The 16,082-nt window shown below is 29.8% G+C and overlaps 1 protein-coding gene across 5 annotated transcripts in view; it reads right to left on the reverse strand.

Moving 5' to 3' along the window:
- Nucleotides 1–16,082, reverse strand: part of LOC115876692 (agrin-like) — a 272,204-nt gene that overhangs the window by 94,567 nt on the left and 161,555 nt on the right. For all 5 annotated transcript variants that reach the window (XM_030892575.1, XM_030892578.1, XM_030892577.1 and 2 more), the window contains one exon: nt 10,987–11,025. In XM_030892575.1, the coding sequence (XP_030748435.1) occupies nt 10,987–11,025 (39 nt within the window). The remainder of the gene's footprint in view (nt 1–10,986; nt 11,026–16,082) is intronic.

Consider the following 16,082-nt stretch of genomic DNA (forward strand, 5'->3'; position numbering starts at 1 on the left):
TAATTTTTGGTTGGGTTGACTAGATAAAAGACTAAAAAAGTCCACTTATTTTCCCAGTGATAATTACTGCATATTTATTAAAGTGAATCATTTTATTAATGAAAATGACAGTCTGGCATATCCCAAGTGGGGAATAAATTTGCGGAAATTGGCTGAACATTTGCGGATATAAAAATTTGACAGATTTTTGAAATCCTTATTTTCCTACGCTTGAAATTTAACGTATCAATTGATTGGATTGATGTAACCTCCTGAGGACTTGAAAGACTCACAATCTTGTCTCCGCTCCAAATCTATAAGTTAGTGTCTTTTATTTTCAGAGTTTTTCGTCCTTTTTTCAACGTTATTTACACCCTGTATGTCCGTGTGCGTGGATATGTATTTTATTGCACATTCAGATAACTTTTATCGCACCCCTTCAGTAATTGTCTTCTTTCTAACTTTGAAATTTCCTCATCACTTTATTTCCTTCTGACAATCCAGTCCCCGGTTCTGTCGTTTATCTCATCTTATCCCGGTCTCTCCCCCTCTTTTTCCTTCAAGCACCGAAATTCGTTCCCGAATTGTCCTTAGAGGAGCCTTTCTTTGATATATCCCGACTATTTGTGTGCTTTAAAGTCTTCCTTAAACAGAGGCATCGATTCTGTTTCTGATTACTTACTGCGAAAGCCTGCATAATATAGCCTCAGATTTTCCTATTCAATCATTGCAAATAACGCAGATTAGATGGGTAAACCGCTTTTTTGTCTTCGTCAAACTTATTTGACGTTAGATAGAAAACTGCTTTGTCAAACAATGTAAATTCTTTCTTACCCAATTTATACAATTCTGACGTTTCAGATAGTCACATTTTTCGTTATGAAGCAGATACTAAAACTACATTTTCTCAAAACCAATCTTCAAAGAAATATTAACTGCTTCTTTTTACTTAAATTTCATTAATAAACTTTAAATTATTTTCATCTTTAGTTCAATATATTTTGTTCTGGCAGATCCACTTTTATGATTTTTTTAAGCAATTTGCAGCTAAATTATTTGCCTATCTAGTTTCCTCTTAAATTGACTATCTAGGTCCTCACAATTACAATGACATTATAATTACAATGATTATAAGACATATTATGGAAAATAAAGAGAAGGAGTCCCAGATGATGCAAAGTCTGATAGAAGAAGATTAAGGACAACGGCCGGATTGAAGAAATGCGAAAGCGGATTCCAATGCGGTTCTGTGGCAGGGCAGAGGAGGGTTTTTTTAGCCGGTAGGAATCCGGCACTACCCTTTCGGGGTGTCTTTTGCAAGATTTTCTCTTTTTGTTTTAACTGACACAAAATGATAACTAGTTGTTAAAGTTGGATTAATTAGACAGCTATGTTGAAGTAACGTCAGACATATCAGAGCCACCTAGATTTTATCAAATAATAAAATCTACTTAGATCAAATCATGTAAATGAAAATATCTAAGAAAATCTTTGTTTGAGGGGTAGGCAACCTTAATAGTATTTTGAAGAGGCATGAATTCTCCAATATCTGGATAATACATTGGGTGTTCCATTTAAAATAAAAGAGTAACGTTCTTTTAAATGTGACCAGTGTTCAATATTAATTTTGTCTCACCCTGTATAACTTTTTGGATCAAGTTTTAATTTGGTTTAAAGTACAATAGTTAATTTAACTATATATTAGGCTATACCGGGTAAATTCCAATTTAGGTAGCTTTTATTGTAATTTTAAAATTGTTCTTTATTTCTAGAAAATGTTAAATATGTCAAAAACCTTAAATTTTAGTCATATACTTTAATTATAAAACTCACCTTTATTTTTCTCCCAGAATCCGAAAATCGATTAATATATAGGGTATATATATAATACATTACAAAAAATAAAACTTTGATATGTAACTTTTTTTGGGGACACCCTGTAGAAGTCTCTATATTTTTAAAAAGTGCTCTGAATTAAACTACATATGCTCACAAAATTTCATTTCAATACAAACTGTCGTTCTCCTTAGGGCCTCCGCGACGTATGAGAGGCGCCACCCTGTACATTCCCAAATATTTTTTAAAAATTTGGGACGCAACAGAAAACATAAAAGAATAGAAATTAAATATGGTGTGTATTCTGAATCGGTACGTTTCGGGAATGTACGCATCTAAACTCCGGGTTTACCACAAATATGAGTGTGTAGAAAAATGTAGATGGCGCTGCGATACAGGGAAGTTTAGGTTACCACAATTCTGAAAGTGTGTGATACCAATAAATATTATGATTTGTGGAACTTACACACGTAATTTTTCGGATCTAGCCGACCAGTCTAATTTTGACCCGAAGATATCGAATTTGCTATCAGAAAATTGTGGTATACGCGTGTATGTATACCATAATTCAGACGTATGTCACAAATACTACTACTGCACACACAAGGTGTCACAAATATTGTCACACATACACACACAATAGATCTTTAAGGTCGCAGTGATTAACCTTCCCTCTTACTCATTTTATATTCTACATTCCTCTTAAATCATCATCACCATCATCATCTTCAGCTTATTCTTCTTCTTACACCTTCCGTTCCCATATGCAATCTTGTACGTGGGGAATCATTTGTACACTCTCTTCAATTAATTTTAAGGGAATTGTACTCTGCCGGGACGGTATGTGCTTACCGCGTCTGGTATCCCGCTCCAATCCCTGATGTTCTGGATCCATAAGTACTCTTTTCTTCCTGGTTTTCTTCGACACTCAATTTTGCCCTGCAGGACAAGTTTCGGAATGGCGTAGCGAGTTCCTCTCAATCTGTCCCAAACTTGAGGGATTTGATTCTGTGGATGACATCTATTACCTGGGTCTTTTGTCGTATCCACTCTTTTTTATGGTCTTCCTTGGTTATTCCCAGTATAATTCGGTCCATTGAGTGTTGTGCGACCTGCAGTTACCCTATAATATCCGTTTTAGGTGTCCAGGTTTCGCATGCATAGGTCATGACTGGCAGTACACATTGGTCAAACGTTTTCTTCTTAAGAAAAAGTGGCATACTGGACATAAATATGATTAAATAAATTTCTTCCAATATGTACTCAACGCTAACTGTTCATTTCTGGTAGTAGAGACCCAGAGCTGTGTATAAGTTGTCCTAAATATATATATTCTTCTACTATTTCCAGTGCTGTATTATTTATTTTAATGCCTTCTCTGTCTATTAGTTGGTTTAACATATAATATGACATTAAAATCAATACAGTTGTAAACAGATTTTTTCGAATTATTGTTGTAGATATATCTTACGAAAATCTTTTTTGACATTTATTTTCTTTTACATTTTGACGCGACAGAATTTCCAAAAACTACTCAATCATAAAGACACATTTGAAGAACACAACACAGGTTTTTTTGCCACGTTCGTACGTAAGAAAATATATGGTGTTATTTTTTGTTTATTAAAACTGGGAAGCCTGAAGTAGGGAAACCGGTGAAGAAGACCGCAGCGACATATTGCGTTGAAATATATTAATATGTAAAACATGACGTAACGTAAACGTAAAAGCCCATGCAGAGAGAAAGCCCACAAAAATACTGATAAAGTCAGACCGGTGGAGTCTTGATTTATGTCGAATACATGTTAAGAAAGTTTAATTTGCTTGAAAAATTCAACATTTAATATCAAAATCGACTCACCCAGGTCTGCAGAGTCGAGAGGCCTTCGTTTAATATAATTTTATATCTTTCCCTTTTTGTATCAAAACGCATTTAGGTCTATTTTACAACATCTTTATACTGGGTTACAAAGAAATCGTTACATAAAATTTAGCGTTACTTCGGTTTGAATATTGCTAATTTTTGTTTCTGTTTTCACATGAGAGCAAACAGAATATATATCTTTTAGTTAGGCATGACCCCATATTCTAAAAACTTTAACTGTCATGATAAAAGAGCCATCTTAAGATAATTCTTAACTTTAAAAAGAAAGACGTTGGCTCTGAGAGTCTGTCTTCTCCTTTTGTAATATAAATTTAAGCAATGAAGTCAGAAATTGCTCCCGAGTCTTGTAATGGGTTAAGTTCGAATTTTTAAGCCGTACTTTTTGGTTTTAAATCTCCCCTCAAATAAGGCTAAAGAAGAGAATGTTAGAATAAGTTACTTCAGAGGCCAAAGGTTAGATTTTATTAATTCTAAAAGTATTAATACTCAACAATGCAATGAATGAACAAAGAATTGTAAGTGTTCGAACATTAAAATTTGCTATAATTCTCTCTGACATATTTCTTGCTTTAGACAAAGCGTTTAAAACAGTAATTTAGAAAAAAGGGGCTTAAAGGAAATGTGGAACTGTTCCCGTTGGTAAAAATGAAATATTAACGTTAGTTCTTAGTTTAGTGTGTTCTGAAAATCCAGTTGCGGCATGCTGGACATAAATTCTCTTTTACCCAATCTAGGAACAGGTCTCGTATATCAACGGAACTGTTAAGTTCACTGTTACATATTGAAACAATGGATCCAATAATTTATAACCTATATTTTATTTATAAATGCAAACGTACGCCTTGTCGAATTTTCCACAGTGAGCTACGGTAGCTTTCGCTTACAGGAAAATATTTTGTCGTAATAGATTTTCTCTTGACATTAACTAATGCATTGGCTATACTTCATTTTCATCGTTTTATAGTCTTCGGTTATGCTGGAATAAATTAAGTTTTGCCGCTTTGTTTTTAAAACAACACGAAAAGAAATACTTAAAAAATAAACATGAGTGATGAAGAAATTTTGCTTTTTGCCAAACCAAATCACCACAGAATTTTGCTTTATTTAATAAATTAATTGATCTATAATATGTTACAGTAAAAGGAAGAAACCAGTGAATGTTAAGAATTACTAACAGTAACCTATGAATTACACTTATTACAAAATTCATACTAAATATAAGAAAATTTAAAAACTGTAGAACAAATATTATATCAAAACTTCTAAAGTAAAGTAAAGATGAATAAAATGTTTAAAATACATACTTAAGACTCAATTTCACTTATCATTTTAATAAGAATTAAAAGACAAGACAGAAGAATTTCTTTGAAATCAAAGTATTTGCTTTAAAAGTTTAGTTTGAAAGTCCACCTGTGTATATGCGGTGCGATTTCCATTTTGATTGATTTTTTTGTATGAAAAAATGATATATTTATTGAAAGCGACAACACGGCTAAGTTTCTGATATATTCAGACAGTTAAAGCGAAATATCTGGAAAAAAATGACCGCCCTCTCTAAGCCGCGAAAAAATCTGGCAATATCAATTTTATATTCCGTGGAAACTTTTTAGATTTTTCATTTTATTAGTCCCACGGTAAGTATAAAAGCTCTGACGTTTATACCGGTGATGGATACATAAAAACCTCAACGTTTCATGGAGGGCACATATAAATTAGTAAGAATTGAGCTGTCGTCTTAAGCTCTTACCGTCATTTCGGATGACCACGGTCCAGTAAAGTGGACGGTGGCGTTAGATTAGAATTAGAGTTACTTTAGCTCCAGTGCTTTAGAAGAGCCAACATTAAAACATGGTAAATGGGGTCACAGAAGAGAAGAAACTATAATTACTCGCAGTTTATTTTGTTCAGTACTTTTAAATTTCTTCCGCTTAGTTAAGTTTTCATTAAAATGTCAACCATACACTTAAAACCAAAGAAGATGAATTACAGGTTGTTGTTCTGTTAGTTTTTTGAAGTTCATAATGTTGAAATGAAAATTAAGTTTAAACTATGTGCTATATTTTTTTTAATAATAATTATATTAAGATATAATATGTAACTATAATTTTAATTATATATAATAATAATAAATATTTTACGAAGTAACTACAAAAAATCTTTAATCCAAAAATATAAAAAAATATTGAAATTATGACAACATAAAAAATACAATTGTTCTCTAACGTAATACGGCTTAAAATATTCGATTCCGGTCTAAGAAAAAAGAATATTTTAGTAATTGTTCTCCCAGCTGTGCTGTTCTTTGCAATTAATTTTTTATGCTAGATTGCGCAGCTGGTATTAATAAGGCCAGTTCTGATCAATTTATCTTAAACAATGCGATAGCCAATTCTTTTTGAGTTCCCTTTCCTTTCCAATTTATCTATTCTTTTCTATCGACGACGTCCATTTCGAAAATGTTTAATTAACGTTGTTTTTTTTCTCTCTTCTCGAATAAATAAATATTCATGTTTTATTTTTGAAGTGCCATAAAAAATTTACATAAAAAGGCGAAAAATATGAATAATTTTCACCTGCAGCTTTTCCTGCATGAAAGGAAGACATCTGAAAACAGAATTAATGTTAATTGTGTTATATTGCGGCAACTTTCAACAAAATATGGAACTTTCTGGTCGCATGCAGCATAAATATTCGTCACTTTTTGTTTAAATATTTCTCTATTTATTTTTATGCAAAAAATACCTGTCGCGTCCAGTTATTACGAAAACGTGGAACATTTTTCATAGAGAATATATAAAGTTTGTTATATTTATTAAATATTCACTATAAAAATAAAGGGAAACGTAAGCTAAGCACCTAAAATTTAATACTTTTTCTATCCGATTTTAATTAACAATGACGATTTAAAAAAAAAATAGAGTGATAGAGATTTTAAAAGAAAACAGAGTGGTGCATTGTCATTGGAATCATAGGAAATAGCATTCAAATTTTGAACTGTCCAGATATTGACTCTCCTGTTAATTTTACTGCGAAATTGTGAATAGGTTTTTTAAAAGTCTTCGTATGATGAACACACATGACAAATTTGAACAATTTTGGACAAGCCGAATTTTGCAAATATCAAATTGTGTTTTCCAAATGTTAGGCTTTTGCCTCATTTATTAAATTACAAAAATACATATCAAGAACTCTAGGCGTAGGTACTATAATGTAGTGGTGTAGACAGCACAACAAATTACATTTGCCATCAGCTCTAAAATTAATAGAGGAGCCATTATATGTTTTCACCGACAATGCACCACCCGGTATATCAGTGATACTGCGACAGTATCGACATTACTTTGTTACTCGTAATTACTTAATTAACAACAAGATTTTGCTTCCAATTACTAACCGGTATTACTACAGATTGATGAAATACCAAAAAGTAATTAATGATTGCATAGCATGACTAAAGGACACGCTATTTTGATTATTACAACTTACTTAGCGGAGCGATATAAAACAACTTCGGTTTGCAAGAAATTAAAACAAGGAACTCCATTTCCTTCCACTATTCTGTTCTCTAATTCAAAGCAAGTTTAATTAGTTTTTAATTTGTTTTATTTTGTCTTGCACGACGAAAACATCTGTGAAGTTTCCAGTCGTGGACTCGATATAATAACATATTTTACCAACGTAATTAACTCTATTTTTATAAAAAGCGGTGGAAACGTAAATTAGAGTGCATAGTACGCAAAATATTGAGTTTAGAAAACTGAAAGATATTTTCATAATTGAATGGGGTATTGTACACTTTTTTTAATTTTGGTCAACATCATTCGCTACCTCCAAACTCCAAAATTTAATGTTATGGTTGTACATAAGTGTCAGAGGATTAATTTAATAATTAAAATATAGTTCTATTTATTAAATCTAGCATAGAGATCGATAGTATAGAGACCTAGTATAGATATCATATCTAAATATGTGAGGGAGGCTACACCATAATTGGAAGTGGTTGAATAAGCTGAGAATGATGATGATGACTGGCAGTTATGAAGTGTGAACTGTAATTCTCAGTTCTAAAAATATTTTTAGTAAACCTAATAGCATTTTAGTTTAAACATTTAACAAAAACTAGTACACTTTACAGTATTTTATAGCAAATATTTGATACGTAATGAACTTCATATTTATCTTGATGGAAATGGGAGCTGCATGTAATTGTTAATTTTGAAACCGAAGTGAACAATGGCATGCGGAAAATTATGGCCAAGTTAAAAGACATGGCGATGCGAAGATGACGCGCATCGATCGACTTGTCGAAACAGTAACTTTGAGGAAAGATCCGAATGCAATTATAAAGTTGCTTTCACTGATTCAGAGAAATCTGAATTATAGAACTCGACTCGAAATTTAGTTTAAGCTACAATATATATATAGGAACTGGAAAGGGCCTGCTGGTATTTCCTACCATTTTGCTCTTTAAAACTTCGCTCAAACTAAATTATAATTAAATTATTACGTAATATCTTCGGGATATTTTAGAATATAGCATTTTCAAATTTAAATATCTTATAAAGATTTTAACTTACTTCTTACTGGAAATTTTCTTAATATATTTGTAATTCTATACCCAAACAGCTTTTTAACCATATTAATATTATATAAATAAGCCCAAAAAATAATCAAAGTGTGTCCTAGTTCACTTAATATAAAATTAAACAACTGCAAATCATAGAAGAGCAAATTATGAAAAACAACCCTACTTTTAATAAATTTAGCTTATCACCGTACTGTGAAATAATATGTTCACCTGGCTGCCATAGTTAATAATATTTCTAAAATATATTATTACATTAAACCGGTTCTAGAAATTATATTAATTAAACATAATGTGCTCATTAATTTCATAAAGGGCTTCTAAGGTTAAGAGGCTTCCAAAACCTTCTAAGAGGTTCAGTTTCAATCTATGTCAGGGAATTAGTATATTAAGTTTCATTATACATCGAAATATAAATATACATCAAAAATATTTTTCTTCTGTGCTTGAATAAAGTTAGTGTTATTTTTTTCGTTTCGTACAAATTAAACAATTTTAGTAATAATATACAGAAATATACAATAACTGTCAAAAGAACGATTTATTTATGTTATTATTACTTTAGAATAATTTCTTAATATATTTAAAAAGTTGAGTTTTTTTGTTGACTAAGTTAGTATTTTCTGAAATCTTAAATGTCTTAAAACTTATCTGATAAATTTCTACGAAAATTCCTTTCTAGAAATAATGAAGAACTGACATTGAACTTGGCCCTTAAAATCGTTAGTTTTCAATTTAAAGTTACTTTATAAAGTTTCCCTTACAATATCCTTCCAAAACCTAACTAAAGAATTATTATCTTATCTTATTAATGCTATAGATAAATTTTAATGCCTTGCAAACAGCAAAAATATATTAGATATTATTTAATCGCCGCCAGCAGAAAACTAAACTTGAATTGTAGTAATAGCACAATAGTAGTCTAGTTTTTTTATAACATATCTATATTTTACATAAATTTTTGTCCTAAAATATTAAAAATAAATAAAAAAAAATAGTCAATAAATGATTTGTTTTTTTTGTCTCGTAAATACTTGTGGCCAATAACAGAGTGCTATAGAAACGATAAATAATGGCATATGGAAATAATACCAATAGGAAACTCAATAATGTGGACGCTCTGATATAGGATTATCGCTATTTTTTTCAACAATTGGGTTGGTATAATGGCTGTCAATTTGGAGCTTATTCTAGTGCATGATTTTCAATTGTGTTTGCGGCTGCTTTTGATTTAATACCAATACACATCGCCAAAAGTGGATAGTTTAGCTTCCCCAACATTATTTTCCAATAATTTTTACTTTTTTAACCTTTTTTTAATTTCATATCCAAATAAAATTCAGACTAATATTATATTTACTTTTTTAATCAATTATGTTACCTAAAAAGAAAAAGATAAATGTGTACTACTTAATCTAAACTGAATAATAAATATGTTCTTTAGGGGTTCTCGCAGAATAAATATAAGGGTTAATAAATATTTTACGAACTTCCCTAAGTATTAATTTCCTTAATAGAAAACAAGCATAACAAAAGGGTCTTCTATTTGATCAAGCTATTAAATAATCAATACATTTTAAATTATACAGTTCGTTAGTATTTATTTTAAAACGACGTTTATAGTAAAAAATTTAAATAAACTCTCTCCATGTTAATACAAAGAAAACAGTACAATGACATATTTACTTTCATTACAATTAAAATTGAATCTTTTTTTTATTTATTTATAAATATATATGTTTTTCTAATGCTGGTTTTTAATATATGTCCTTAGATGTAAAACAAACAGTTCTTTTAAACTTTTCTTTTTGAAATTTATTTTTTCCTTAATTTCATCAAGTGGAGCTCCTTATATTAAATGTCAAACAATGTCAATCTCGTTATATTAAAATTGTTTTGTTCTATTATAGGCTTTGTTAAATATAAGTTCAAAGGTCATTTTTAAGTTTATTAATTAAAAGTTACATCAATCTAATGAAATAGAAAATAGACTATATTTTATTCTTCTATCAGAGAATTTTCAACAACAGAAATTATTATTTTTATAATTTCAGAAGGTTGCATTTTTTAAATGAAATACCCTGTATATTATTACATTTTTAGTTTCTACCATTAAAATAAAGGTAAATTTGATTAAGGTTTGCCACGCTTTAATCTTACTATTTTTGAAATATTTACGATTTTGCGAAAATGCAGTAACAATTTTAATGCTTCATTTCTCTAGGCATAGTTAAGTGTTTAAAACCAAATATTATACTGAACTTTAATATTTTATATTTATTTGTGTGTTTTATATTTTTTTTATAATTTTGTATTTTATATTTATCTTATATTTATTAAAAGTGATGTTATGCTGCCTCGTTAAATTTTGGACCAGTGCTACAACATAAATTTGTGAGAGGAAATTTAAATGGGCAATTTACAAGGAGAGTTATAAATGAACACAAGTTCGAAAGTAATGAGTTCGCAAAATCGATCTAATCAAAGAAAAATTCCCAACGTGATTTACTTTTAACTTTACTTGCGAGAAACAGAGAAATATCTCTATAGAATATTCTAAGGTTTCTTATTGAAAAAAACTTAATCAAAAATAATTCAATATTTCCCCCAAAGATATTTTACTAATACGTTTAATAATTATTTTTATAAATATCATTTAAAGGCCATATTAAGACTTTATATTTTTTTATTACACACTTACCATATTCATGACCTTGTAAGTTCCAATAATTCTCAGGATCTGAAATAATAAATACATTAATTTAGTTGTTTTACAGAAATCAAATTTTTTGTCAGAGAGAAAATTCTAATTTAACTAAAATTAAAATGTATTTCTGACAAGTTTTAATTATATTTTCCAGGCATCAACGCCAAATCTACTTTTGATATTTCTCACATTATAATTTAATATTTTCAAAATTTCTATCTTGAATTCATATATAATAAAATCCGAACAGTGTGAATAGTATGTATTGATTTTAGCAATTTTAACATATATAAATTTAAATATGATTTACCACCGCATATCAATTATATCATAAAAGTGTGTATAATTTCACGCCCGTTACCTTCAAACTAAACGATAAAATCAGTAAATAATAAAACATAATGTAGCATCATTTAGGCTGGACTGTATTTGTTGTTATGTATGAAACCTCTAAAGTGAATTATTGCATTATTAGTGAACCACTGGGTTATAAATAATAGGTATGGTACTGAAAAGTAGCTCGTAGAAACATGTCTATTATCTCAATTAATTAGTTATTGACTCATCTTCCAAAAACTTGTATTTTATTGACTCCATTACATAACTGAATCGTGAATGGATTGTAGTAAAACAACTGTAGAAATATGTTTACTCTATCAATAATTAATTAATTATATTAAAATTACTATTTATAAATTTAAACCACATATTATGGACACTTTTTTCAAAATCTGATAAAGCAGGAAGGATTAAAAATTTCTTTTCTTTGAAAAAAGTTCTTACATCATAAGAGAATTGTTTAGATCTCTGAAGGAAACGTGAATATTTTTTACTCCATCCCACTTAGTATAATTGCTCTTGGGATTTATTCTGGAAACCATCAAACCAAAAAATATTTTTTCGTTACAAGTTCTATTTGAAAGTACAGTATGTTTAGGGGTTGAAGCACGTCATTCAGCTAAAAGAAAATACACGAGTGTTTTCTTTTTAGTATTACTTCTGTAAATAAAAATATTTCAATTCAAGTTTAAATTTATAATTTTAAAATTATATTCAGCATTATATTCATTCGACGGTTTTTGTTACTGTATGAATCCAACGTAAAATTAGCTATCGGTATGTATATTTTATTTGGAATATGAGACACTTCAAGTGAATGCTAACATAGTATACGTTTCAAAATTCTATTAGTAGACAGTTAAAGCAAGGCACAATACGTATACGTATCTCTCGACACGTAACGCAGAAACCTACGTTACGTATGCCATTGCGTTGTCGTGTAAACAAGAGTTAAAGCAAGTATTTGACGTACGTAACGCAAATGGTACATTTGTAATTCTAAATTATTTTGTGAAACAATTTATTTAATTTTAAAACTGAAAATGGATATCTATTATTCCATTGATTCCACATTAAATTTATAAAAGTTCGAAAAATGAAGAAAATTATAAATAGAAATTATTTTATTACAGAAAGTAGTCCTTACAACTTAAAATGATCTTAGTAATAAAAAATATTGTAAAACAGACACAATTTTATGATTATTTATTAGATTCCATCTTTTAGAATCCTCATATGGATTTTGGCTAAGAACTAGCATTTAATGAAATAGATTCCAAAATGAGTTTATTATGATGCTTAATATTTTCATACTAATTTATTGTAATAAAATAGGCCCAGTTCTGTTACACTGGCACCAAAATTTATGAAATAACTTAATTACTATAGCCAGTTGTGGAAACGAGTTGTTTGTGAATTTGTACGTTCGGCATCATTCGGGTGAAAATCGAAACTCCTTCGGCTCGATACGTTTGCGTTTTGTACGTACGTAAAGGCACGTAAAGATACGTATCACGTATCTGTAAACGCAAGTGAATTTCTCACTGCGCAAGCGTACATGTCAAACGATACGTTTACGTCTACGTCTTTGGCCGTGCTTTAACTGTCTAGTAATTCTTAACGTTCACTGATTTTTGGCCTTTCCTGTAACATATATAATTTTGAAAAACACACAATTTTCCTTAATATAGGTAAATATAGAATAGTATAACATACCCACGGTCCTGTACCACCCAGTAAAGAAGCAGAGTTTTTAACACATATATTGAACCTGAAAGACTCCATCCATAACCTGGAATGGGAATTCTCCAATGGTCTAAGACACTCGAAGAAATTTCTCATACTATACGAGAACATACAGAACATACGATCGAGAAAATTCAAAGATTTTCCTTGATTTAAGTAAGAACAATCTTCGGATTGTCACGGGGTTTTTGGACACTGTCTCCTCAACAAACACCTCAGTAGGATGAAGCTAAGAAACAACGGCGAATGCAGATTCTGTGGGGAAAATGGGAAACACCAAAATACTTCATCACTGATGATGTGTTCTAGTGTTTCCCCATTATCCAGAATGGCCCGACCAATATAAGAGATGTAGAACTTCTGTGAAGCCGTCTCAGATACTGGCTTTTGTCAAAGCCTTGAGACAGTATGATGAGCAATAACTCGTCATAACTGAAGAAAGGAGACACACAATAAAGGTCGCGGCCTCCCAAACATTCTACCTTCTACAAATATATTGAAGTAATGGAAGATATTTTTAAAATAGATATGACAGTTAAAACAAAGTAAAAAACATTAATCCCGTACATGTTTGGATAAAACTGACCCTAATCTAATTTAACACGTACTGATAAATAGTATATAATTAACTAGATATATCATATTTACACTCGAACTTTATAATAAACAAATTTATTGTTAATGGCAATTAAAATCCGGTAAATTTAGCTGATATCGTTGCGAAATTAAATAAATAAATTGCGTATTTAAATTTAAATAATTTCCTAGTGATTACTATCAAACATTTCGTTTTATTTGCTCAAATCTAACTGCGTTTAATTAATATGTTTTTACGGCCCAATGTAAATAATGAATGGATTTACCTGACTTTTTGCCATATTATATTTCAGTAAAAAATGCCAAATGTAGTATTACAGTAGTATGTAGTATTACACAAAATTGCAGTCAAAAAGATTATTTTTTAATTATTACTATATTATACTTATTGTAAGTATAAGTGGCATTTTCTAGATTTGAATATAATTGAGTTCCTTACATAAATACTAGTATTAGTAGTAGAGATCCCGAACTATGTTATTGGTTGTCCCAAATATATATATTCTTCTACTATTTCCAGCACTGCAGTCCAGTAGCTTCTTCAGGCAGCCTGCTGTCCAGCAGCTATTCATATTCAATGGATTTTTCTTTTAGAGTGTTGCTGTTTACTCTAATTGTTATTCGTTTGCTGGTCTATTGTAATGTTTCTAGTCGAATGTCAAAGGATTATTCTGGCTCTGACGAGTAACTGCCTGTCCGAAACTTGTTAAGAACGCTTACATCTTTTGCTGTGTTCATCTTGTTGGTAAAATGAAATCAATTTCATTCCTAGTTGACTCCTAGGTCAATGATAACAGAAGTTATATTTGAACTGGTGGTCTTTGTGTACTTTATGTATATCTGATTAAAATTACTTTTATAAAAACGGTACGAAACGTGTGTGCATTTGACACAGTGCTCTGGCGGGCATGTAATAAAATCGATATTGCCGCATTTACTTTTTCCGTATCAAATTTTTAGGTCACTACTTATTCACTCGAATTTTGTCAATTTTCCTAACAATTTTCCAATTTGTATTTTCTATATATTTAATTTAATTACACATCGGCCACCGGAGCTGTTTGTTAAAACATATATAAAACGCAGCCGTCTCTTTTTTCGTTTAATAAATTTATAAATTGTTTTCGCATATGGCTGGTAGTTAAATGCGAAAGGTATTTTTAAAATATAATTTCATTATTTTCATGCATCGTATAATCTAAAAAAATATGTTGACTTCCAAAATATATTTCTCTACAGAGTGGTCCGAATTGTATTCGGCAGCATATTCTGCAGGTAAAAATACTTGTAAAAAAACAAATTGTAAAAAAGTTGGTATAAATTGCTTCCTTTCGAAGATACAGAGTGTAGTAATTTCACTTATAAATAATTTCTGAAGTAACGTCAATATTTGGATAAAAATTGGTGGCTGGATGTTTTTTGACATTAGAAATTTAATTTCGATGTCGATGAATAGCTTTTCGTCATCAATGTTACAAGAATATAATATTCATCGTTTATTTGAAATCTTGGATTATAATAAGTATCAGTATTTTTGTATGTCTGTAGCAAAGAGACATACGTTTTTTGGAAATTTTATATTCATGGGAAAAATGATGCAATAAGTGCAATTCTTGGCTGCTCTTATTAATGCATCGTTATTAAAGATAATATATAAGATCTAATAAAAAGTAAATATAAATAATGACAATCAATAATTTTAGAAAAAAAATACTCGTAAAAATACGCAAAATAATTTATTTTCTTTGGCCGGAATTCTGACAATTACTATACTGTAGTAATATCTTCAGCCTCAACATGGAGTAACCGATTGTCCCGACATCTATTGCTTTATGAAGTGTCAAATATGGAACTAAACGGCTGTAAACAAGACCCGAAATGGCGTTGTAGCTGCGTTCATTACTTTACAAATAAAATACGATCCCAAATTCATTTTGGCGGCTATTTGAAAATTGAAATTAACAGTAACAAATGATTTTCGAAGTGAAATATGTTGATTGCGCCGAAATACAGAAACGGTTAAGTAGATAAATGATTATTTTAGTTTAAACGAAATTAAAACTGAAATTTGGAGCGAATTTTATCTCTCGATTTGCAAAATCTGCAGATTTAAAATCAACATTTTCGAGTTTTTTGAAAAAAGATTTAATATTGAAACTATGGCTTTATAGTTTGGTGCTCGGATCTATTCGCTTTATCCAAATAAGCTGCTACAAATTCAAGCAGAATTTGACGTGATATTTAACATCCATATTTAATATTTTATGCTTTAAATTTGAACTTAAAATTTTAATTGAAACAATTTCATTCTATTTTTTTATTCTAACCTATATTTATAAAAAACTAGTAAAATTGTTTTTTATAAATATAGGTACAACATTTTTATTGTTAATACATATAACAAGATT

Source organism: Sitophilus oryzae, unplaced genomic scaffold (genome assembly GCF_002938485.1).
Source record: "Sitophilus oryzae breed Bouriz unplaced genomic scaffold, Soryzae_2.0 scaffold_1440_pilon_pilon, whole genome shotgun sequence".
In the NCBI taxonomy this organism is placed as follows: Eukaryota; Metazoa; Arthropoda; class Insecta; order Coleoptera; family Curculionidae; genus Sitophilus; species Sitophilus oryzae.